Source organism: Manis javanica, chromosome 13 (assembly GCF_040802235.1).
Source record: "Manis javanica isolate MJ-LG chromosome 13, MJ_LKY, whole genome shotgun sequence".
NCBI classification, from domain to species: Eukaryota; Metazoa; Chordata; class Mammalia; order Pholidota; family Manidae; genus Manis; species Manis javanica.
In genome coordinates this window covers 95,898,023-95,918,043 of record NC_133168.1, presented here as the reverse complement: position 1 = coordinate 95,918,043, position 20,021 = coordinate 95,898,023, and the positions used below count along the sequence as shown (strand labels likewise).

Below are 20,021 nucleotides of genomic sequence, written 5' to 3'. Positions count from 1 at the left end.
AAGTGTTGGGGGCTCCCCTACCTAGAGTGAGACACACTCCCGGGCTGTTTGCTTCTCTTTATTCTCTGAGCTCCAGCCACCATACAGCCAAGCCACACAGGGATGGAGCAGCACAGCCACGCACACAGCCCCGGGGTCCATTTCCCTCCCCCAGGGCCGCCGGGGGCTTGGTCTCAGCTCCCTTGCTTGAGAACGCTGTACACCTGCTCCAGCACATGGCACAGGCCCTGGTCCTGGGGCGTCCTGCTGGCCAGGGAGATCTGAAAAAGGCAGGGCTGGCCCCTCAGGGCTGCACCCAGAGGTCCTGGCCTCCCCAGGTCCTGCCTGCCTGAGCCCCAAGTGCTGCGGCCTGGGGGAGGGGCTCTTCTGACCCGAGCACATGGTCTAGCCAGTGTCCCTAAAGCAGTGCTTTCCAACAAGAGGAGCCTTATGCAACCAAAGGCCTGGCTGACCAATGTGGAATGTCCTGCACATTCCAAATCCTGCTGTCACCCCAGCTGCCTGGATCTCTCACACTCTGATCTCTAGGGGCCACCCAGCTTGGGGACTCCCAAGGAGTTTTAAGCCTTGGTTCCCTTTTTTAAGTTCAAATAAAACAAGCAACATGGGAGAAACTATTGTTTCTCTGCAAAGCAGAGTTGAGCGCACCTTCCGAGAATGACTTTGAAACAGGAAATAAATCAGACACACTCAAGAGGCCACCAAGCCCTTATTTAAATGGCCCAGTAAATGGGGCCAGGGAGCTAGAGAAACTCGTTCACAACACTGCCTGCGTTTGTTTTGTTACACTTCACTGGCACTTAGGACTCGGGATCAGATCAGAACCCTCTGCATCCTCCCCAGGCAGCCGTGGTATGGAGCAGTCCCACACAGTTTCTTCACCTAGGGTATCCTGGGGTCCAGAGGTCCCCAGGGCTGGTGACATTTACCACCATCACCCCCACCCCGCCCCTGTGCGATAAAACAAGACTTCCCCTGGGCCGGGCTCATCTCTGGCTGGAATACTTTTGTACAGAACATCGTAGGACGTCACTGTTTCTCAGCCCCCACCCACTCCCCCAGATAGATCCTTGGCTCCCCAGGAAGCATCTTCCCAAAGAAGGGGCTTGCAGGGACCCCAGGCGTGAGTCACCTTCAGCTTGTCAAGGTAGGTGTGCTCCTGGTCCCAGGGCTCCTGGAACCTCACGAGGTCAGGGGCACCTTTGTAGAACTCCACCAGCAGCATCTGTGGGACAGGGCAGACGGGGGACCCTGTTGCTGCTGCCCCACGGGGGGCTTCCAGACTAGCACAGCACACAGGTGTTCCCCAAGACCCCAGGAGATGGGCCACCGAGGAGCGCCACCTGGCAGAAATGGAAGCTTAGCAGGAGGCCCCGCCGAGGGGTGCTTAACTACCCCTGAGACAGGAGGCACGGCAAGCACGACTCCCTTTATCCAAGCAGGCCTGAGCTGCCCCCGGGTCAGCCCAGCCAAACAGCTCCCGTGAAATCACAGGTGTGTTCGACCAGCTCCACTAACACAAACACCTGTGGAGGCACAGGTACTAATGCCTTCATCTGGGCACCACCTAAAAGTTCTCACGTGTCTCCACTTGGAGATCTGTGGCTGGTGCAGAGGCCCGAGGTAGGAGTGTCCCCCGCAGGTTCCAGAAGAACAAGGAGGCCGGGCAGGGGAGCACGTGGGCGAGGGAGGCGCCAAGACAAGGACCTGAGACTCCATCCCCAGCCACAGGTGGTTCTCAGCAGTGGGAGCGGAACCTGACGCCCGCCCGCCCTGGTGCGGCACATTCGGCTTCCTGAGTCCTGCCAGTCACCACCGTCCAGCTGGGTGCCTTCAGCCCCCGCCTGCCCCTCCCCGGGGCCCCCACCCACCTAATCCGGAGGGAGCTCACCATCTCTTGCAGGATGTCATTGGTCAGGAAGCTGTCCTGGACGTAGGCCATCTCCACGTCCATGGGGATGCCGTAGTCACTGGGCCTTTGCTAGCAGGGACACAAGCCGGTCACCGCCGGCCTCCCGTCCCAAGCCAGATGCACCCGGGGTAGGCGGGGGGCGGGGGAGATCGGAGAATCCGGCTCCACCCTGGGAACGGAGGTTGAGAGCCACGGGCACCTTGGGGGACCCTCGCTGTAGGACTAGGGAGACAAGGTGGCATCCCTGACAGGAGAGGCCACGAGGAGAGCCACGGCCCCGGAACTGCTTTCCGAGGCTGATTTCTGACCCCAGAACGGACTTAGGGAAAGGACACCAGGCAAGGTTCGGGTCGGAGGCCATCGTGGTGAGGGAGAACGGCAGCTACACGCAGGGCCCCCCGCCTTTTCCACATCCCTCAGCACCCAGGCCCTCACAGAGCCTCAGGCAGGGCAGTGGTTACGTTCCCACTTTACAAACGGGAGGAACTGAGACCCCAGTCCCCAAACGAGCCAGGAGCCAGAGCCCCGGCACCAGGCCCTCAGCAAGCCCTCTTGGCCCCGCCTTCCCCCGCAGCCCCGCCCACGGCTCCGCCTCCCACCAGCCCCGCCTACCTCCGGGGGCGGCATCACCCAAAACGGGGAGATCTTGGACTCCGGCCCGGGGTTGCCAGAATAGTAAGGGGCTGCGGGAGGAGGGGCTGGGCTGAGGCGCAGCGCTGCGCACGCGCGCTAGCACATACACTCCGCCCCAGCCCCGGACGTACAGCAGAGCAGGGCCAGGCAGGGCTGGAAGCCGTTGCTGGAGCCCTGCAGCCGCAGCTGGTAGTCCATTTGCGCGTCGATGTCCTGCAGCGACGGCAGCGCCGGGCTGTGCGGGTGGCTGTGGTACCAGCCCACGAGGGACAGGCCGCGCAGGAGCAGGCTCTGGTGGATCTGGGGGCAGAGGCGCGACTGCATCGGCAGGGGCCCGGCCGGAGCTCTAGGGCCCTGGTGAACTCACGCTGCGCCCCTGCGTGCCTGGCTTCCTCCAGCCCCAGATGGCGGTCCACATGTAACAAGCCCCTGCTGCGTACCAGGCCTGGGGACACAGCAGTGACCAAGACAGGTTCTGCCCCTACCCTCACCGAATCCAGTGGGGGACAGTCAGCAAATACATTAAAAAGACACACCTGTCCTAATGCACAGGCTAAAAGTTATTTTTCTCAGTGCTGTATCCCCAGCTCATGGAATACTGCCTGACACACAGCAGGTCAATAAATAGTTAAAGAAAGAGATAGGTGGATGTGTGAGCCCTTAAGCAGGAACAGGCATTCAGGACACCTTGGGCAAAGCTGGGGCATGCGCAGGCGCAGGCGTAAGGAGAAAGGAGGAGTAGGCAGACATTTAACGCTATTCACCCCGGGAAACATGCGGTGGTGCCACGAGGTGGGTGTACAGTGCTTGGCACAAGTGCTAGACGCATATTAAGCACCATTATGAGAACACTGACAGGAATGGCATCTGATATTTATTGGGCCTTTACTAGGTGCCAGGCACAGAGGGGAAACCAAGGCTCAGAGAGAAAGGGGCTGGCTGTGCGCAGAGGATGCCTAACAGCGCAGTCACAGGCCCAGGGATGGGAGCTCACACACATTCATTTGCACACTTGCTGAGATTTGACCCTGTGCGAGCCGGCAGGACACTGTGGCCAGGACAGCTGCACCCACCCCTGCTGCCCCCACCCAGAATGCGCGTCCTGTGCGCCCCCTCCTCACCTCCTCCTCCATGGTGGCCGCAGTATCCACATCCCCCAGCCGGCTCCGACAGGGAAAGGCTCTCAGCACCGTGAGCACTGCGCAGAGTTGGGGAGAGGGTGTGGACATCGACTCTGAACCTAAACACGGCCCTGGCCCCTAGGCCCCAGATACCCACTCTGGCTGTTGATGTCCCAGCGGCCCCCCAGGTACCCCACGACCTCGCTGCAAGTCAGGTGGCTGTGGAAGTCCTGGGGAAGGGAGGGATGTCAGAAGATGGGCTCAGGCTACAGCAAAGCCCCACATGCCTGCTCTCAAGGGCCAGTGCAGGGGCCAGCCTGCCCAACTTCTTCATTCAAGCACTGATTGAGTGCCTACTGTTTACCAGTAGTGAACAAAGCACAGTCCCTGCCTCAGGGAGCCAAAATTCCAGGAATCCCCCTCCCAGGTGCCCTAGCCACCTGCCCAACCGTGTCCCTGGCCTCTAAGGGGCAAGGTGGGAGGCGGCACACACCAGCAGGAACAGCACGTTGCTAGAGACGGCCACATTGAACGGCTGGAACTTGTTGATGGCTGCGAAGGACGTCACTTCCACCAGGGTGTGGGGGTTCCTGTAGGAGCCAGAGGGTCCCGCAGCTTCAGGAACCCCCAGGCCCTTCCCTCCCCCGCAAGCTGGTTCCCTAGACCCCCACAGCAGCTCTGAAGATCTGAGGCCTTGTTCCCACCCTACCCCTGCTCCTGCTTCCCCCAGGTGAGCAAGAGCTCCTGAAAACGGGGTGGGGGGGCTGGCGGGCGGGGAGCTATCTTATCTGACCTGGCCGAGTCACGACTCCCCAGCATGCAGTAGCGCACGGGCACCCGGATCTTGTTTTCAACCCGCTTCCCTGGGGGCGTGGCCTCTGCGAGTTGAGGTTAAGCAAAAAATGGTTGTGTCACTCCCTCCCTGGCCTGGAACTGGAAAACTGGAAGAAGACCAGGCAGTCCAAGAAAACAACTCCAGAGGCAGACCTAGAAATCAGGCTGTGGCTCTGGGAAATCAGGAAGCAGGTTCAGAAACTAGGCAGCCAGTTAACAAATGGAGCAGAGGAGATACTAAAAACAAAAAAATAGATGAAAGGTTCAGGAAATCAGATAAGGACCTCAGAGAGCCAGGCGAGGGGCCAAAGAAATCAGGCAGATGGGCTAGAAATAAGGCGACGAGGCAAAGACATCCTATAGGGAAGCATGGAAATCAGAGGGCAAGGTGAAGAAATAGGGGCAGAACATGAAATCTGGACAATGGGGCCGAGAAATCCAGCATTAGAACTGAAGAAATCAGGCTCGGAGAGTGAAATTAGGACATGGGGCTGGGAAGTCAGCCTGGCATCTGGGGGGTGCTGAGGAAAAGCAAAGCCAGACCCTTCCCCAGGGTCCTCCCTCTCCGGAGCCCTGCCCGCCCCCTGCCCATCTCCCCCTGTCTCTCACCGGGATGGGCGGGCTCCGAGGGTCCCTTAGCCGATGATCTCCGACTCTTGTCCTCCGCTGAGGCTCCTGCCACAACCTCCTCCTCTTCTTCCTCCATCATCAGCTCCTCCTCCTCCCCTTCGCTGGCCGGGCTCTGGGAGGGGGTGGGGTTGGGGGACAGAGGCAGGACCCAAAGCTGAGTGGCCCCAGCCCTCCATCAAGTGTCCCCCAAATCTCTGGCTGGCCTGCGGCTTCCTGCCGTTGCCCCAGGTGCCCACTAGAGGGAGGGAGGGAGCAGAAGCGGCGGAGGGCTGCGGCGCAGCTCAGGCCTGTGTGCCCTCTCGTGGCCGCTTCGCAGATTCTACTCCCGCCTCTGCCTCACACTGGAACTTCGGGCCAGCAGCCTCACGTCTCTGAGTTCTAGTCTCACCAGGGAAAGCGTACAGTGCCCTCCAGCCCCAGAGGAGTGGAGTCAGGGTGAAAGAGGGTAATGTATGCAGGGCCTTCAGCATACCACCTGTTGATCCGTTCACCGGGAAAGCACTTGCGTGGATTATTTCATCAGATTCTCTCAATAACCTCTCCGGCTCTGTCCTCAACACCCTTTCCGAGGCGACCTCTCTGTGTCCATACCCAACAGTCACAGTTCAGTCTCTGTCCTTCTCCCTCTCTCGGAGGCATCTGGCCCCATCAGTCCCCTGTACTCCTGGGGACGCCTCAGGGATGCTGCACACACCCAGCTTCCCTCCCGCCTATTTAGGACCCCTCAGTTTCCCCCTTTCTCCCTCCTAGGTTTTCAGATCTCTTCCTTCACCATCCCTCCCAGGCGGCCTTGTCCACTGTCGGGGCTCAAACCCCGTCTATGCCCCAGTGACCCACAGCCCTGTCTCCAGCCTGGGCCTGCCCTGAGCTCCAGACTCAGGGTCTAGGTGACCCTCGATGTCTCCACATGGGGGACTCCTGGGGATCTCACACACAACATGGCCATGTTGTGCCCCACCATCCCTCAAACCTGCATCACTGATGAGGGCAGCCCCATCCACCCCATCCACAAAACATCTAACGTCAACATCTGAGCCATCAGCAAATCCCATCAGATCCATTTTCAAAATTAGCCAGGACCTGCTCACTTCTCCCATCAATGGCCGTGCTGGTCCATCCCATAACCTCCCACCCAGATCAGTGCAGTCACCGGCATCCTGGTGTCCTGGTTTCCACCTTAGCCCCTATGGTCTGTCTTCCCCTCAGCAGCCACGAGAGAGAGCCTTGAGCACCTGAATCAGGTCTCCCCTCTAATGTCCACAGCCCTCCAGGGCTGCCACCTTCCTCAGGTTAAAGCCCAAGTCCTCCCCATGGCCCACAAGGTCCTGCATGACCTGCCCCATCCCCTCCCTGTTCTCCCTCCTCCCTCCCTTTTACTCACTGCTCCAGCCACACAGGTCCCTTTTCTGTTTCTCCAACACACCAGGAACAGTGCTGCCCCAGGGCCTTTGCATACACTATTTTCAGCCTCACAGCTGCCTCCCTCCCCTTCTTTAGTTCTCTGCTCAAATGTTACTTCTCAGTGAGGCCACCCTGTTTACCTCCTGCCTTCCAACTGCTATCCCCTGTCTCTGTTCTAACATACAATAAGCTGAGCTTATTTATTTGATTTCTTTGTCTTTCTCTCTATGTGGGCAGAGATTTTTCTCTTTTTGCTTTCTTCTTTATCTCCAGCACCAAGGACAGGGCCTGGCACACAGTTGGCCCTTACTAAATACTTGCTAAATGCACAGCCCCATGCCATGTGAAGGTTAGTTTTATATGTCAACTTGATTTGGCCACAGTAACCACTGTTTAACCAAACACTAGTCTAGGTGTCACTGTGGAGGCATTTGGTGGGCGATTCACATCTACAGGAAGCTGACTTTTCGTAAAGAGTCTCCTTGATAATGTGGGTTGGTCTCATCCAATCAACTGAAAGAGCTTAAATAGTAACAACTGAGATTTCCTGGAAAACAAGGAATTCTGCCTTAAAACTGCAGGATCAACATCAACCAGCTGCTACCTGAGGGTCCCGCCTGCCAGCAGCCCTGCAGATTTTGGACTCGCCACCCAGACATACACATTCGTTACTCATGGATACTATTACCATGTCAGTTTTACATATGAAGAAGACCAAGGACCCAGGAAGAGTCCTTGGTGAAGTTCACCCAGCTGGTGAATATTCAAAGAAGACTTATTATAACCATGGCATTTGCAACCCTCCAGGGTCTGGTCGCTGCCAATGTCTCCAATCTGCTCAGCTACCCAAGACGTGAGAACCCCCAGCTGCATCAGCCAATCATGGCTCCCTAAGCAGCATGTCCTGCTTCATGCCTACGTGGCTTTGCTATGCCATTCCCTTCCTCTGGAAAGCTCTTCCCTTCATCTTGCTCTGACAAACTCTTACTCATTCCACAGAACCCCAACTGCAGTGTCCTCTGGGTATTCCTTATCTGACAGTGAATTAGGGAAGGATTTTTCCAGGTGGCTGAAGGTCGTACCTCATCAGTGGCAGCTGTGGGAACATGGAGCTGGTGTCGTCGGAGCCAGGCTGCCTTGTATTTATCCAGTTTTTGGCCCTTGTACTTGACAGAGGCCCAGCCACAGCCCGACTTCTTGGCCGGGTTGACCAGCTTCTTGCAGTGGGTGGCCCAGGCACTGGGCGAGTTGAACACCTGTCCAGTTTCCTGCCACACGATCCTCCCATCTGGCTGCAGGTCCCCCACGAATTTCTTCCCCTGCAGTGACAGCAGCCTGGCTGGGCCCAGGACCTGGTACCCACCAAGGCCCCTGATGCCATGGTGCTCCCAGGGCCTGGCACCCCTTCCCACTCTGGCACCCCTTCCAGGAAGCCTTCCAGCTTAGGTACCGTCTGGTACCTGTATGTTCACTGTCACTGTACTGATCAGACTGGGCAGAAACTGCCCAGTGTGCCTATTGCCCCTCTCCTTACTGGCTGGGAGCCCTCAAAGGACAGAGGCAAGGTTGTCTTGATCACTGCTGTGTCCCTAACACACAACACACCGCCTAGCACACAGCAGGTGCTCAATTCACAAACTGCTGCCATTCACCAACCCGCCAAGAACAATAACAGTAATAATAATAGCAAACACAAACCACTTACTGTGTACCAGGCACCCTGCTGAGTGCTTTATTCATTTCATCCTCCTACAACCCCATGGGAGAAAAAAATCCCATTTTACAGAAGAGGAAACAGGTACAGAGAGGTTGAGCGAGGTGTAAGAAAGCAGTGGTGTCCTCTCTGGGCCTCAGTTTCCCCTTCGTGGAACGGATGTTTGGTTAAGGACGTCCTCCCACCCAGAAAGTTTGCGCTGGGTCTAGATGCTCCATGCCTCAACTTCCCCTCCCCACACCCGGGCTCGGCCTGCAGCAGGGCAGCTCTGGGCCTGTTTCCCCTTCTTGCCCCTCCAGGATGGGATGGGGTGCGGGGTGCTCACCAGGTAGTAGATGGACAGCACCCCGACGCCGGACTCCAGAAGCTCATCTTTGAGGAGCACCCTCAGCGTGACCGCGCGCCTGGTAAGCGCACCCCCCGGCCCGTAGCAGCCCCCCGCCCCGGCCCCGCCTCCGCCACCGCCACCGCCACCGCCGCCACCACCACCGGGGCGCGCGCCGCCCGCTCCCCCCGGCCGCTCGGGGTCCTCGGCCTCCGCTTCCTCCTCGTCCTCGTCCGGCGCCTCCTCGCCCGGGCCGCCCGCCGGGGACAGTGGCTCCGGAGCTGCAGGCAACGACAGGCTGCAGCCAGGCCGCGCGCCCCCAGACGGCCCGGCCACCCCGCCCGGTGCCTCGGGGGTCCCCGGGTTCCCGCTCAGGCCGCACTACCTGCCATGGCCGCTCCGCCAGCTCCCGGCTCCTTGCGCGCCCCGCTGCTTTCTTCCCCCACGTGACACGGCTCCGCCCCGAGGGGCGTGCTCAGCCAATGGCCGCCACCAGTGGGCGGGCGGGGGGCTCGGCCCACTAGACGAGAGGGGAAACTGAGGCCTCGCGCCTGCGCGCAGGGATTCAGGGTCGGTCCTCAGCCCTCCTGGAATATTCGGGAATCTGACTTCTGGAGCCATCTCTGTGGGAACCGGGTATCAACTGAGATCTCTCGGGTACAAGTGGAGAAACTGAGGCCCGAGACTTCCGCTTTGGTTGACTTAGTGGCTCTCCCCGAGGCCATGACTTGCACTGGGGCTGAGGGGTGGGGAGAACAGGGGGCCCAGCCCGCCAGGACGAGCGCGAAAACTGAGGTCGGCTACCATGGCTCTTGAGGGACACAGAGGCTTCATCCCTTAGAACCAGCAGAGAAACTGAGGCCCGGGCTAAAGAGCTACAGGGCCGTGGGGCTGCAAACACGACAGGGGAAGCAGCCCCGGGCCGCGGATCTAAAGCTCTCGAGCCAGGCGTCAGTCTTTAAAGGGATACTGTCGCCCCGGCCGCCTGCGGCTGATTCTTTGATTTGCTTCCCTCCAACCAATCAACGTTAAACTCCTGCTTCCGCTAAGCTTAACGATACAACCTCTCAACCAATCAGCAAGAGTCCCCAGGCTTCATGTATCCAATCAGTTCTAGGGTTTGGTCCTCAAGCAGCCAATCAGCTCCCAGGTCAACATCTGCCCCTTGGATCGGCCGCGGCTAGCCCCTTTTCCCCGCCGTGCACGTGGGCGGGGACTGGCTTGAAGTGCGCGGGACGGTTCCCACCCTGTCCTTTGTCCCGGCTTCTGTTCTGGGACCTTTTGTCCCAGACGCAGCGCCTCCTCCCAGCGCCAGGCGTTCCCATGCCCCGACAGGGTTGAAGTCCTGGGGTGGGGTCCGCTCCAAGCTGCGGGGAGCCATGGGCTGGGCTCCGCCGCGGATGGGTTAACCCGGACCCCAGGCTGGAACAGCGCATTGGGGCGGGGACAGGGGTGTCTAGCCGGGATGGTCTGGAATCAGACTGAATCATAAGAGCTGGGTAAATGTGAATTATTCTTTTTTCGTCCAACAGAGTCCCCCCAACACTCTATCCCGGGTCCACTCGCCGAGACTGGCCTCAGATATTCCCCATATTCTTGCTCACTTTCTCTTGACTCTGTTCCCCCTTGGGTCAGACCTCCAGCCTCTCCCCGGCGGGACCCTGGCCGTCTCTTTGGGCCTCAGGCCTGTATACCAGACCCCTCCTGGTCGGTCTTCCACCCTGGCCCCAGAGGGATCTTGGGATCTTTCTAAAATGCAACTTTGCCCACCTCTCCCCTGCTCTAAATCCTTCTATGAGTCCCCATTGCCTTTGATAAATAATATTGAAACTAACCGCTGTGACTTTATTTACCATTACAGCATCCCTTTATAGCAGATACTCTTTATCAACTTTATCAGACAGTTCAGCAATGAAGAGATGGCCCCAAGTCACCCAACTCTTGAGTGGATTCCAAAGGCTATTTGCTATATGTATAAAGTCCAGGCCACCCTATAACTCATTAAGGAAATTGAATTTGTAATTTAAAACTCTAGGAAAAGAAATCTCCAGGCCATGAAGGAGAATTCTATCAAAGGTTCAAAGGAGGTGTAACACCACTTTTACACAATCTCTCCGAGAAAATTGAAGAGGGAATCCTTCCCAATTCAATTTATGAAGCTAGCTTTACCCTGATATCAAAACCAGATAAGGACAGTACAAAGAAAACTGACCATAGCCCTCATGAATATAGATGCAAAAATACTTAAAAAGTTATTAGGAAATAGAATTCAGCAATATACAAAAAGAATTATACACCATAACCAAGTGGAGTTTACTCAGGGATTCAAGGCTGGCTCAGTATTCAAAAATGAATCAAGTTATCCACCATGTTTAACAGACTGCGGTAGGTAGAAAAATGTTTGCCTAAAGGTGTCCACATCCTATTCCCCAAGACCTGTGAATATGTTAGGTTACATAACACAGGGGATTTAAGGTTGCAGATGGAATTAAAGTTGCTAATAAACTGACTTTAAAGAGATTAAACTGGATTATCTGGGTGAGTCCAATGCTAGAAATTTGGATTAATAGGATATGAGGTTGCTACCCAGCATAGCTGGCTTTATAAATGGAGAAAGGGGCCATTAGCCAGGGAATGCAGGAAGCTTCCAGAAGCTGAAGAAGGCAAGGAAATAGACTGATTTTCGCCTGCTGAGATCCATGTAGGACGTCTAACCTACAGAGCTGTAAGACCATGTATTTGTGTGGTTTTAAGCCTCTACATTTGTGGCAATTTGCTAAGTGAAGCCTTTGAAAATTAACACACAAGCTAAAGAAGAGACACTGTACAATCGTGTCAATTGCTGCAAGAAAAGCAAAATCCAACACCTGCTCATGATACAAACTCTCAGCAAAGTAGGAGCAGAGGGTTAAGTACCTTAACTTGGTGAAAAGCATCTACAAACCTTCAGCTATTATACCTGTTGGTGAAAGACTGAACACTTTCCCAGTAGGACAGAGAACGAGGCGAAGATGCCCACTCTCATCACTTCTATTCAACATAGTCCTGGAGATTTTAGCCAAGAAAAAGAAAGGAAAGTGATACAGATGGGAAAACAAGAAATACAACCAGCCCTATTTGCAGATGACAGGCTAGTCCTCATGGAAAAATCCCAAGAAATGTACAAAAGACACTGCTAGAATAAATGAGTTCAACTGGCAATGTTGTTGGATACAAGATCAACACACAAAAATCAACCGTGTGTCTATAGGCTATCCAGGAATTGGAATGGAAAAACAATGCTGTTTATAATTGTTCAAAAAAAATGCTTTGATGTAAGTCTAATGAAACAGGTACAGGATTTGCATACTGAAAACTACACAACGCTGCTGGGTGAAATTGAAGATCTGAATAAGCGAGGAGACAGACCATGTCCATGAATAAGGCTCAACAGAGTGAAGAGCTCAAGGCTCCCCCAGCGGATACACAGGTGCAATTCCTATCAAAATCCCAGCAAGATTTTTTTGGTAGATATATGCAAGATTAGTGTAATGGCCAGGCTGCCTAATGAGCATTTCAGCACTGGCTGCTGGGGCATCGCGCTCCTTTTCTCATATGCAGGCCTTTGTTTAGTGAGATCCCTCCCCCGTGCACCCTGTGCCCAGTCTCTGCCCCAACTGGAAGCCTCCAAGCGGCTCCCTCCTTCATTCCATTACTCAGGCCAGGCCTCCCTGACTCCTAGGGAAGAGGAGAAAGGCCGGGATTTCCCTAGGATCCCTGGACCTGCTGGCCCAGCCTCCGCCCAGTGCAGGCAGGGGAGGGAGCTCAGGAGTTGACAGAAGAGAGGAAATTCCCCTGGAACCTGTTTCCCAGCTTCCCCGTCCGGCTGGGGCACCCACTGGAGGGTGAGGCTGGCAGGAGACGGGGGCTGCCATGGCCTCAGTGCTGAGCCCACCTTGGGTCCCTAAGTCCAAGAACACTCTGCCCTCACACTACTATGAGAGCTTTCTGGAGAAGAAGGGACCCCGAGACCAGGTAAGGCGGGGCAGGGATCCTGGCACTACTGGGCTGCCGGGCTGCCGGGGCAGGTGCGGCACCTCTCTGAGCCTAGATGTCCTCACCTGCGGCGGGTGGAGGAAGACACTGGATGGGGCAGAGCAGGGGCTGGGGGCTGGGAAAGGTTCTGTCCACCTGTCTGTCTCTGTCTCCGAGTCTGGTATGATCTCTTTCTCTTTTCTGTGTCTCTCCCTGCCGGTCTCGTGCTTGGTCTCAGTCTGTCTGTCTTGGTCTCTCTTTCTGTCTCTTGGATACAAACAGGATCAGGGTCTTCCTCCAGGAAACAGGAAGTTGGACTCCCAGGCCCCTTCCCACCGAGTCCCAGACTAACTCCGTGAACCTCAGCTGCAGGGGCCAAGGCCAGGACAGGTTGCACACGGGGACAGCGAGAGTGGATGGGGACCACATTCATCAGGACCAGACACTGGCCAGGGGCCAACGCGTGTGTGTGCATGCGTGTGCGCATGAGTGTGTATCTGTGTGTATCATCTTGGAATGAAGCCCAGCCCCTCAGTTCCCTTTAAGGCCTCATCTCCCCTTCCCACTCCCCATGCTCATCTCCTGTTGAACTCAACCAACCCCACCCCTTCCCCTGCCCCCTCCCGTGTCTGTCACTGCAGTCCCCTCCTCCTTTCCCTCCATCTCCACCATCCAGATCTTCCCCAGCCTAGAAAGCATCCAGCCACAGCAGATCACAGTGGTTAAGAAAGACCACAGGCTCCATCCCTGCCGAACGCGTTCCTACCAGGCCTTATATAAGTGACTCTCCATCTCTGTGCCTCAGTTTTCCCTATTACAAGATGGGTAGAATCAGACTGTAGTTGTGGTCTCAGAAGACAGGTAGGTAGCCTTAGCAGGGTGAGTATACCCGGTGCTTGACATGTATTAACTCACACAGTTCTCACAGGGGCCTCTGAGGTAGGGACCATCATCACCATTTTATGGGTGGAGAAACTGAGGCACAGAGAACTGAACCTTTGTCATAGCTGGCATGTGACAAAGCAGGTGTGACCATGCTGAGTTGAATCACTTATTGCTCTGTTCCCAGTACCTGGCACATAGTAAATCCACAGAAAGTATTAGGTAAATGTATGTATGCATCTGGATAGATGGGTGGGGAGTGGCTGGATGGGGAGGTGGATTGACGAATGGATGGTAGCTGTCAATGTAAGAACTATCCACATTATCATTATAGACTAATTAAAGTACCTCCTCCTTCAAGAAGTCTTCCCAGATTTTCTAGTTAGAGGACCTTTCTCTTCCTCCGTGAGTTCATGGTCTATGGTCTGTCCCTCCCTGGGGCTCCTCATTTCTCTTCCCTGGAGGATTTTAGTGTCTATGCTTTCTCTGTCCTTCAGGAACATGGGTTTAGAAACAGAAGCCACGTCCCATTTATTGTTTTGTCCCTAATAGAGCTGAGTGAAGAGTAGGTGCTCAGGGAATATTCAGGGTGGGAGGAAAAACTAGAATCTTACAATCTGAGCTTTATCGGCCCCTTAGGCCTCCAGAGAGTTAGGGCATTTGTAATCCAGAATCCTGGGGAGAAATCCTGAATCTACAGACCTTCTGCAGTACATAACCTTGAGAAGTTCTGAGGCTGTAACGCAGCACCTAGACCAGCTCCTGGCACCCAGAAGATGCCAATAAATGTTTGTGAGGTGGATGAGAGGACACAGGGATGTATGCATGTATGTCTATGTGCATGAGTGGGTAGATGGAACACCACAAAGCCAGTTAGCTCAACTCACTCCTAGAGCTCCCACCTCTATAGACCAGGGGGCTACACTGGGTCCCCCATCCCATGAAGGTTCCCTTTGGTCCTGTCTCAGAGAATAACAGATGCCTGAGTGCTGGAGCATGGATGGGGAAGGGCTCCCTGAAAAGGCAACATTTATTCAAAAGCCCAAAGCAGGTGATGAAGGCAACTATGTGAACATCTCAGAGAAGCATGTCCAGGCAGAGACAACAGCCAATGCAAAGGTCCTGAGGCAGGAGTGGGCGTGATGGAGGCCCACTACTTTGCCCTCACCTCCTCTTCTTTCTCCACTTCTGATCCCCAGGATTATAAGAAGTTCTGGGCAGGCCTGCAGGGTCGCACTCTCTATTTCTACAATAGCAATCGGGACTCCCAGGTAAAGTGGGAATGAAATCCAAGAGCTGGCCTCAGGGACCAAGCAGAGGGAGTGAGTGGTGTGGCCAAGCCAGGGGTTCTGGGAGCCACAAGCCTGATGCTCAGACCCCTGCTTCCGTGTCCCCAGCACATGGAGAAATTAGACCTAGGAGCATTCGTGAAGCTCACAGATGAGGTTCCCTGGGGATGCTCCCACGACTCTGGCACCCATTTCAGCCTGGTCCTCTGGAATCAGGAGATCAAGTTCAAGGTAGGTGCCTTGGAAAGCTGGTGGGAGATCCTCCCCGTCACACCCACCATTAACACACACTAACACAGAGTCACAGTGTCTACCACTGGGTTGGTGACACTTGGGAAGTCACTTAATCTCTCTGGGCCTTCATTTCTTCAACTGCAAAGTGGGATAATAAGTAGCAAGTGCCTAGAACAAGATCTGACCCACAAAGATCATCATTGCCATCATTCAGTCTTTCAGCTAATGCTATTGAGCTCTTATTGTGTGCCAGACACTTTTTAAATTGCACAGCAGTTTACAAACCGACAAAAAAATCCTGCCATTTGAGTGGTAGAGGCACACAATAAACAATGTAAATGTGTAAAACATATGGAGTGTCAGATGGTGGGAGATGCTGGGGAGACATGTGCTAGGGAAAGGGATGGGAGGTCAGGGCTGCACTGTTAAATGATCTGATAAGGGAAGGTCTTACTGAGGACCTAAAGGAGGTGAGGGAGCCAGAAGTGTAGGTATCTGAGAAACAGCTCTCAGTATGGGGGAACAGTACATGCGAAGGTCCTGGGGCAGGACCATACCTGGTGTGTTGGAGGAACAGCCAGGAGGCCCTTGTGGCTGAAGCAGTGTGAGCAAGGGGGTGAGAGAGAGGAGGGGAGGGCAGGAAGGGTGTGGGGGGAGATCCTGCACCCTGAGAAAGGTGGGAGCCCTGGGAAGGTCTAGACATACATTATCTGATTTATGTTTTTTTTAATGTTGATGTAGTAACATTAAAAAAAACATCCCATATTAATAAGGACTTTTGTTCAGACAGCATCCTAAATAAACCTGTTCTAACTCATTTAATCATCAAAACAGCCCTTGCAAACGGACTAATATTTTTCATTCCCATTTCACAGATGAATAACCCAGGGCTCACCGTCATGGATTCTTTTTCTTTGCCTCCCTAGGCAGAGAGTCTGGAGTCTCGGGAGATGTGGAAGGGCTTCATTCTGACCGTGGTGGAGGTAAGAGTGCCTGCCTTCTGCCACCCTCTCTCCCATTCCCGACTGGGCCTCCTCAGAAATCCTTTTTCCCCTCCACCCTTCATTCTCCAAACAAGCCTCTGAAGGATAATGCACGGGTCTCAAACTGGCGGCCCACAAGCCAACTGTAGCCCATCTTGAGTTCCAGTCAACATCTCTGAGTGCTATCCTGCCTGACCTCTACAGGTCATTGGGTTTGAGACCTGCCTGGCCCCTGCATCCTGTAGAGTTTGAGACCCTACATTCTAGCATCTGCTTTGTCCTTCCCCCCACCACCAAAGTTTCTCTCTGCGTCCTCTAGAAAACCTCTTTGCCCATGAGCTGTAGGGCGGTTCTGGAGACCCCAGACCCGGGTTCCCATCCTGGTCTCAGGGTGCCCCCCTCTGTGATATGGGAACAGCCACTGGTTCCCTGACGGCCGGGCACCGTCGCTGGGCCCCAAATCGCCCCTCAGCTCCGCGTCCCGTCCAACCTGACCCTGCTGCCCGGACACCTGTACATGATGGCCGAGGCCTTGGCCAAAGAGGAGGCGCGCCGTGCGCTAGAGATGCCCTTGTGAGTGACCTGCAAAGATGGGGGCCGGGTGGAAGGCGGGCAGCGGGCGGGGTATCCAGGCACAGGGTCTTGAGTTCAGGACAGACCTGCTTCCGGGCTGCGGTGGGGATTAGAAAGCCTGACTGGGTGTTTGGAGACGGGTCTGGGTCTTGGGGTGCATGGAGGACAGGCCTGAGCCACGGGAGGCGGAGACTGGACCTGGGGGCGGGGCGGGGTATCAAGGGGCGGGGTTATTTGAAGGAAGGTCTGGCGGGGTCTCCAGGGGCCGGGTCACGCACAAGAGGGCGGGCTGGGCTCGGGGGCCGGGCCCGTGAATGAGCGACGCGGCCCGCCCCAGGTGCTTCCTGAAGGTGAGCCGGCTGGAGGCGCAGCTGCTCCTGGAGCGCTACCCCGAGTGCGGGAACTTGCTGCTGCGGCCCAGCGGCGACGGCGCGGGCGGCGTGTCGGTCACCACACGCCAGATGCTGAATGGGTGCGCATGCGCGGCTCCCGGAGCCGGTGGGAGGAAGTTCAGACGCAGGGGTGTGGTCCGAGGAGGGGACGGAGCCAGAGGCGAGAGCGTGTCGTCCTGGGGGCGGGGCCATAACTCGGAGCGTGGCACCCTGAGGCTGGCCCCGCCCCAGGGTGGGGAATAGCCAACGCCTGGAGGCGGACCCAGAGACCAGGCCGCGCTGCGGACCACGATGGGGGAGGAGTCAGGGCCTGGAGCGGGGGCCGGGAGTCCAGCGAGGTCTTACCCCTGGGTTAGGGTCGGTTCCTCCGCGCGGAGTCAGGTATACTTCGGAGCCGGGTCTGGGCACCTGGACCAGGGCTGGGCGGCGTCAAGACCTGTGGGTACAGCTGTGGTCCTAACCCCCTTGGTGGTTGAATCAGGCTTTGGGGGCGGATCAGAGCTGGCACCAATCCTCCTTTGGAATAGTCTGGTTAGGGGCGGGGCCACGACTAAGAAGGAGTCAGGACCTGGGGGTGGACCATGGAGGGGGCGTGGCCTTTTCTGGAGGTCCAGTCCATAGAGGACCTTGGTCCCTCCGAGAATCTCTACTGGGTGGGACGTGAGCAGTGTGCAGGGGGCGGGTGTATGTGTGTGTGATAGACGCCCCGTGTGGGCGGGGCCATCTTGAGGGGCGGGGTCTTCCTTGGCCTCCGCTAGGCCAACCACGTGCCCACTGACTGCAGGATTCCCATGGTTCGGCACTACAAGGTGAAGCTTGAGGGCCCCAGATACGTGATCGACGTGGAGGAGCCGGTGAGCGCTGGGCCGGGATCCCGGGAAGCGCAGTGGCGGGTCTGCGCCCCTTCCCCGCCATCCCTGACCGTGCGCCCTCCCACCCCCAGTTCTCCTGCGCCTCACTAGACGCAGTGGTCAACTATTTCGTGTCGCACACCAATAAGGCGCTGGTGCCCTTCCTGCTGGACGAGGACTACGAGAAGGTGCTAGGTGGGTGTGGCTTCAGGGAACTCGGGGGACCCAGTCCGCGGCTTTCCTGTCCCCACCCCGTTGGGGGCACTCGGGTAAGTGCCCGGCCGCCGCGCCTCCTCCAGGCCGCCCTCTCTGTTCCAGGGTACGTGGAAGCGAATAAAGAGAATGGTGAAAGTGCTTGGGTGGCGCCCTCCGTCCCTGCGGATCCCCGCCCAGGTGATGCCCCCTCCCCGCGGCTTTGGCTTCACATGGTGCTGCCCGTGTCCAATCTGGTGCCGAGGTGCAAGGTCCCAGAAATTATCCGGGCCCTGCCCTCCAGCGGCTTCAGACAGAGCTGGACACAGACACCCCCATCTCTGTATGATGAACCCTAGGGCTGGGGGAACACACCTAGAACTGGGGAGAAGAGGGAGCAGAGGGGGGCTGTGGAGGGTGGTAGGCTTCCTGGGGGAGGAGGTGTTTGCCAAGGATTTCAGTAGGTAGGTATAGGCAATGAGGGTATCTGAGGGCACCCCTGGAGCCAGAACCACCCAGAGATGGGAAGTTGATGGGTTGTTGGGGAAGGGGTGGGAAGTGGCCTAGTTTATGGGGCAGGAGGAAGAGGCTGCAAAGGCTGTGGGATGAGCAGTAGGGTCCTCCCAGGGCTGGGGGTCTCGTGTGCACAATACACAGACACACCTATGTGCCACACTCACCAACACAAACTGTGTCCACCTACACAATCAGAAGCTAATATGCAGACACCAATGTAAACAGCCACACACATACATGAACAGAAATGTCCCACAATTCCAGCCCTGTGTGGCATACATAGACACACCTATACCACAATCAAGCATGCAAACGCGATGCACACATACCCATTCACTGGTGCAGGTTCAGACATTCACAGGTAGGTTCATGTACACACAAATACATGACCCACTCAGGTGTCCCTGCATAACGTGCCCCCCACAGTGACCACTGTTTCCTACCAGGTCCTGTGCCCCCTGCGGGTGGCCCCAAGCAGCTGCCTCCCCTGCCTGTCACACCAGTGTCCAGACAGGACAAGCTGCCCACCCCACTGAACGAGGATGAGAATTATGTGATCCCCATTGGCGATGCCCCAAGTGCCAACTACGTGAATGGGGATGGTGAGTGGGGCACCCGGGGTGGCTGAGAGATGGGGCGGGGGAGCAGGCTCCCGGACAGTTGTGATGTGCCACACCTTTGTCCACGCAGTGCCTTCCACTAGTCGACCTGTCAGCCTGAAGCCCAGGAAGCTGGCAAAGCTTCCAAAGCCACCCACTGTGCCCAAGCCAGGTAGGGGTCCCCCTCCCCAGCCCCTCCCTCACCCAGTGGAGAGCCAGCCTCAGCCTTCACCTGCCTCCTCCTACAGAGACCAAAGGCCCTAATGGAGGTCTGGCCAGGAAACCGGCAGTCAGCTCAATGCAGGCTTTCTTCCCCACAGCAGGTGAGGGGTCTGGGCGGCCAATGCAGGGTATGGACTTTCCAGACCTGTGGCCACTGTGTGGTCACACGGGACTCTGCACCCCAAAGGGCCCCACACACTGTTCCGTGCTCTGCCATCTCTGTCCTGAGATCCCTCATGCTTTTTGAACATATTTTCATTTTGTCAATTCTGCAGCTGGTCCTGGGTGGATGTGGGGGTGGGACGGACAGCATGGCCTGGGGGTCCCTGGTGCAGCTGAAGCTTCTGGCACCCACCCCACCAGGGCTGGCAGACTTGACGGCCGAACTGGAAGAGAAATTGCAGAGGCGGCGGGCACTGGAGCACTGTACCGGACACGCTGGAGACCAGCAGGCCAAGCTCAGATCGTGCCCTCAAGCAGAGTCCTCCTCTTAGAATTAAAGCTCCAGTGACCAGCAGGGCCTATGTGTTTGGCCTGGCTTGTGGGGGCAGTGAGGGCAATGTCTGCCCACAGCTGGCCCCACATACTCCCAGTGACGCTCAGTTCAGCATGACCTGCCACTGACCCTGCAGGAAAAGTCCGTTTTACAGCTGGGAAAGCGGAGGTCCAGAGAGTGCCACCCAGCCCCCAGGAACCAGTAGCAT

The 20,021-nt window shown here is 56.4% G+C and overlaps 2 protein-coding genes across 4 annotated transcripts; one reads left to right on the top strand and one right to left on the bottom strand.

The window, feature by feature from the left end:
* Positions 1-42: 42 nt before the first annotated feature.
* Positions 43-9,520, bottom strand: MPND (MPN domain containing). Of its 2 annotated transcripts, XM_017650976.3 has the most exons (14): positions 9,375-9,520; positions 8,956-9,090; positions 8,571-8,851; positions 7,614-7,850; positions 5,110-5,242; positions 4,460-4,544; positions 4,160-4,256; positions 3,824-3,896; positions 3,667-3,743; positions 2,677-2,845; positions 2,525-2,595; positions 1,892-1,981; positions 1,133-1,225; positions 43-260 (listed from the first exon to the last, which is right to left on the bottom strand). In XM_017650976.3, exons 2-14 carry the CDS (start codon positions 8,960-8,962, stop codon positions 174-176), a joined length of 1,500 nt encoding a protein of 499 aa, XP_017506465.3. In that variant the 5' UTR covers positions 8,963-9,090; positions 9,375-9,520; the 3' UTR covers positions 43-173. The 2 variants fall into 2 exon arrangements, 1 of the variants encoding a protein (XP_017506465.3); XR_005061311.2 differs by having other exon boundaries at positions 1,892-2,081; positions 8,956-9,468.
* Positions 9,521-12,319: 2,799 nt separating this feature from the next.
* On the top strand, positions 12,320-19,837 carry STAP2 (signal transducing adaptor family member 2). Of its 2 annotated transcripts, XM_017650998.3 has the most exons (13): positions 12,334-12,584; positions 14,666-14,737; positions 14,864-14,986; positions 15,916-15,972; positions 16,445-16,545; positions 16,883-17,017; positions 17,722-17,791; positions 17,881-17,983; positions 18,107-18,181; positions 18,943-19,098; positions 19,187-19,267; positions 19,344-19,418; positions 19,681-19,837. In XM_017650998.3, the coding sequence occupies exons 1-13, from the start codon at positions 12,483-12,485 to the stop codon at positions 19,809-19,811; spliced, it is 1,281 nt and encodes a 426-aa protein (XP_017506487.3). In that variant the 5' UTR covers positions 12,334-12,482; the 3' UTR covers positions 19,812-19,837. The 2 variants fall into 2 exon arrangements, with proteins under 2 accessions (XP_036874390.2, XP_017506487.3); XM_037018495.2 differs by lacking the exon at positions 19,344-19,418 and having other exon boundaries at positions 12,320-12,584.
* The last annotated feature ends 184 nt before the right edge of the window (positions 19,838-20,021 follow it).

What these genes read in the sequence shown, in the direction of transcription:
- MPND (XM_017650976.3), bottom strand. An exon ending in TGCTGTCCATCTACTACCTG is followed by an intron (nt 7,851 to 8,570) that starts GTGAGCACCCCG and finishes CTGTCACTGCAG; the next exon opens with GGGAAGAAATTCGTGGGGGA. An exon ending in GGGAGTCGTGACTCGGCCAG is followed by an intron (nt 4,257 to 4,459) that starts GTCAGATAAGAT and finishes TGGCTCCTACAG; the next exon opens with GAACCCCCACACCCTGGTGG.
- STAP2 (XM_017650998.3), top strand. Translation starts at nt 12,483, where the DNA reads ATGGCCTCAGTGCTGAGCCCACCTTGGGTCCCTAAGTCCAAGAACACT. An exon ending in ATCAGGAGATCAAGTTCAAG is followed by an intron (nt 14,987 to 15,915) that starts GTAGGTGCCTTG and finishes TTGCCTCCCTAG; the next exon opens with GCAGAGAGTCTGGAGTCTCG. An exon ending in TGATCGACGTGGAGGAGCCG is followed by an intron (nt 17,792 to 17,880) that starts GTGAGCGCTGGG and finishes TCCCACCCCCAG; the next exon opens with TTCTCCTGCGCCTCACTAGA.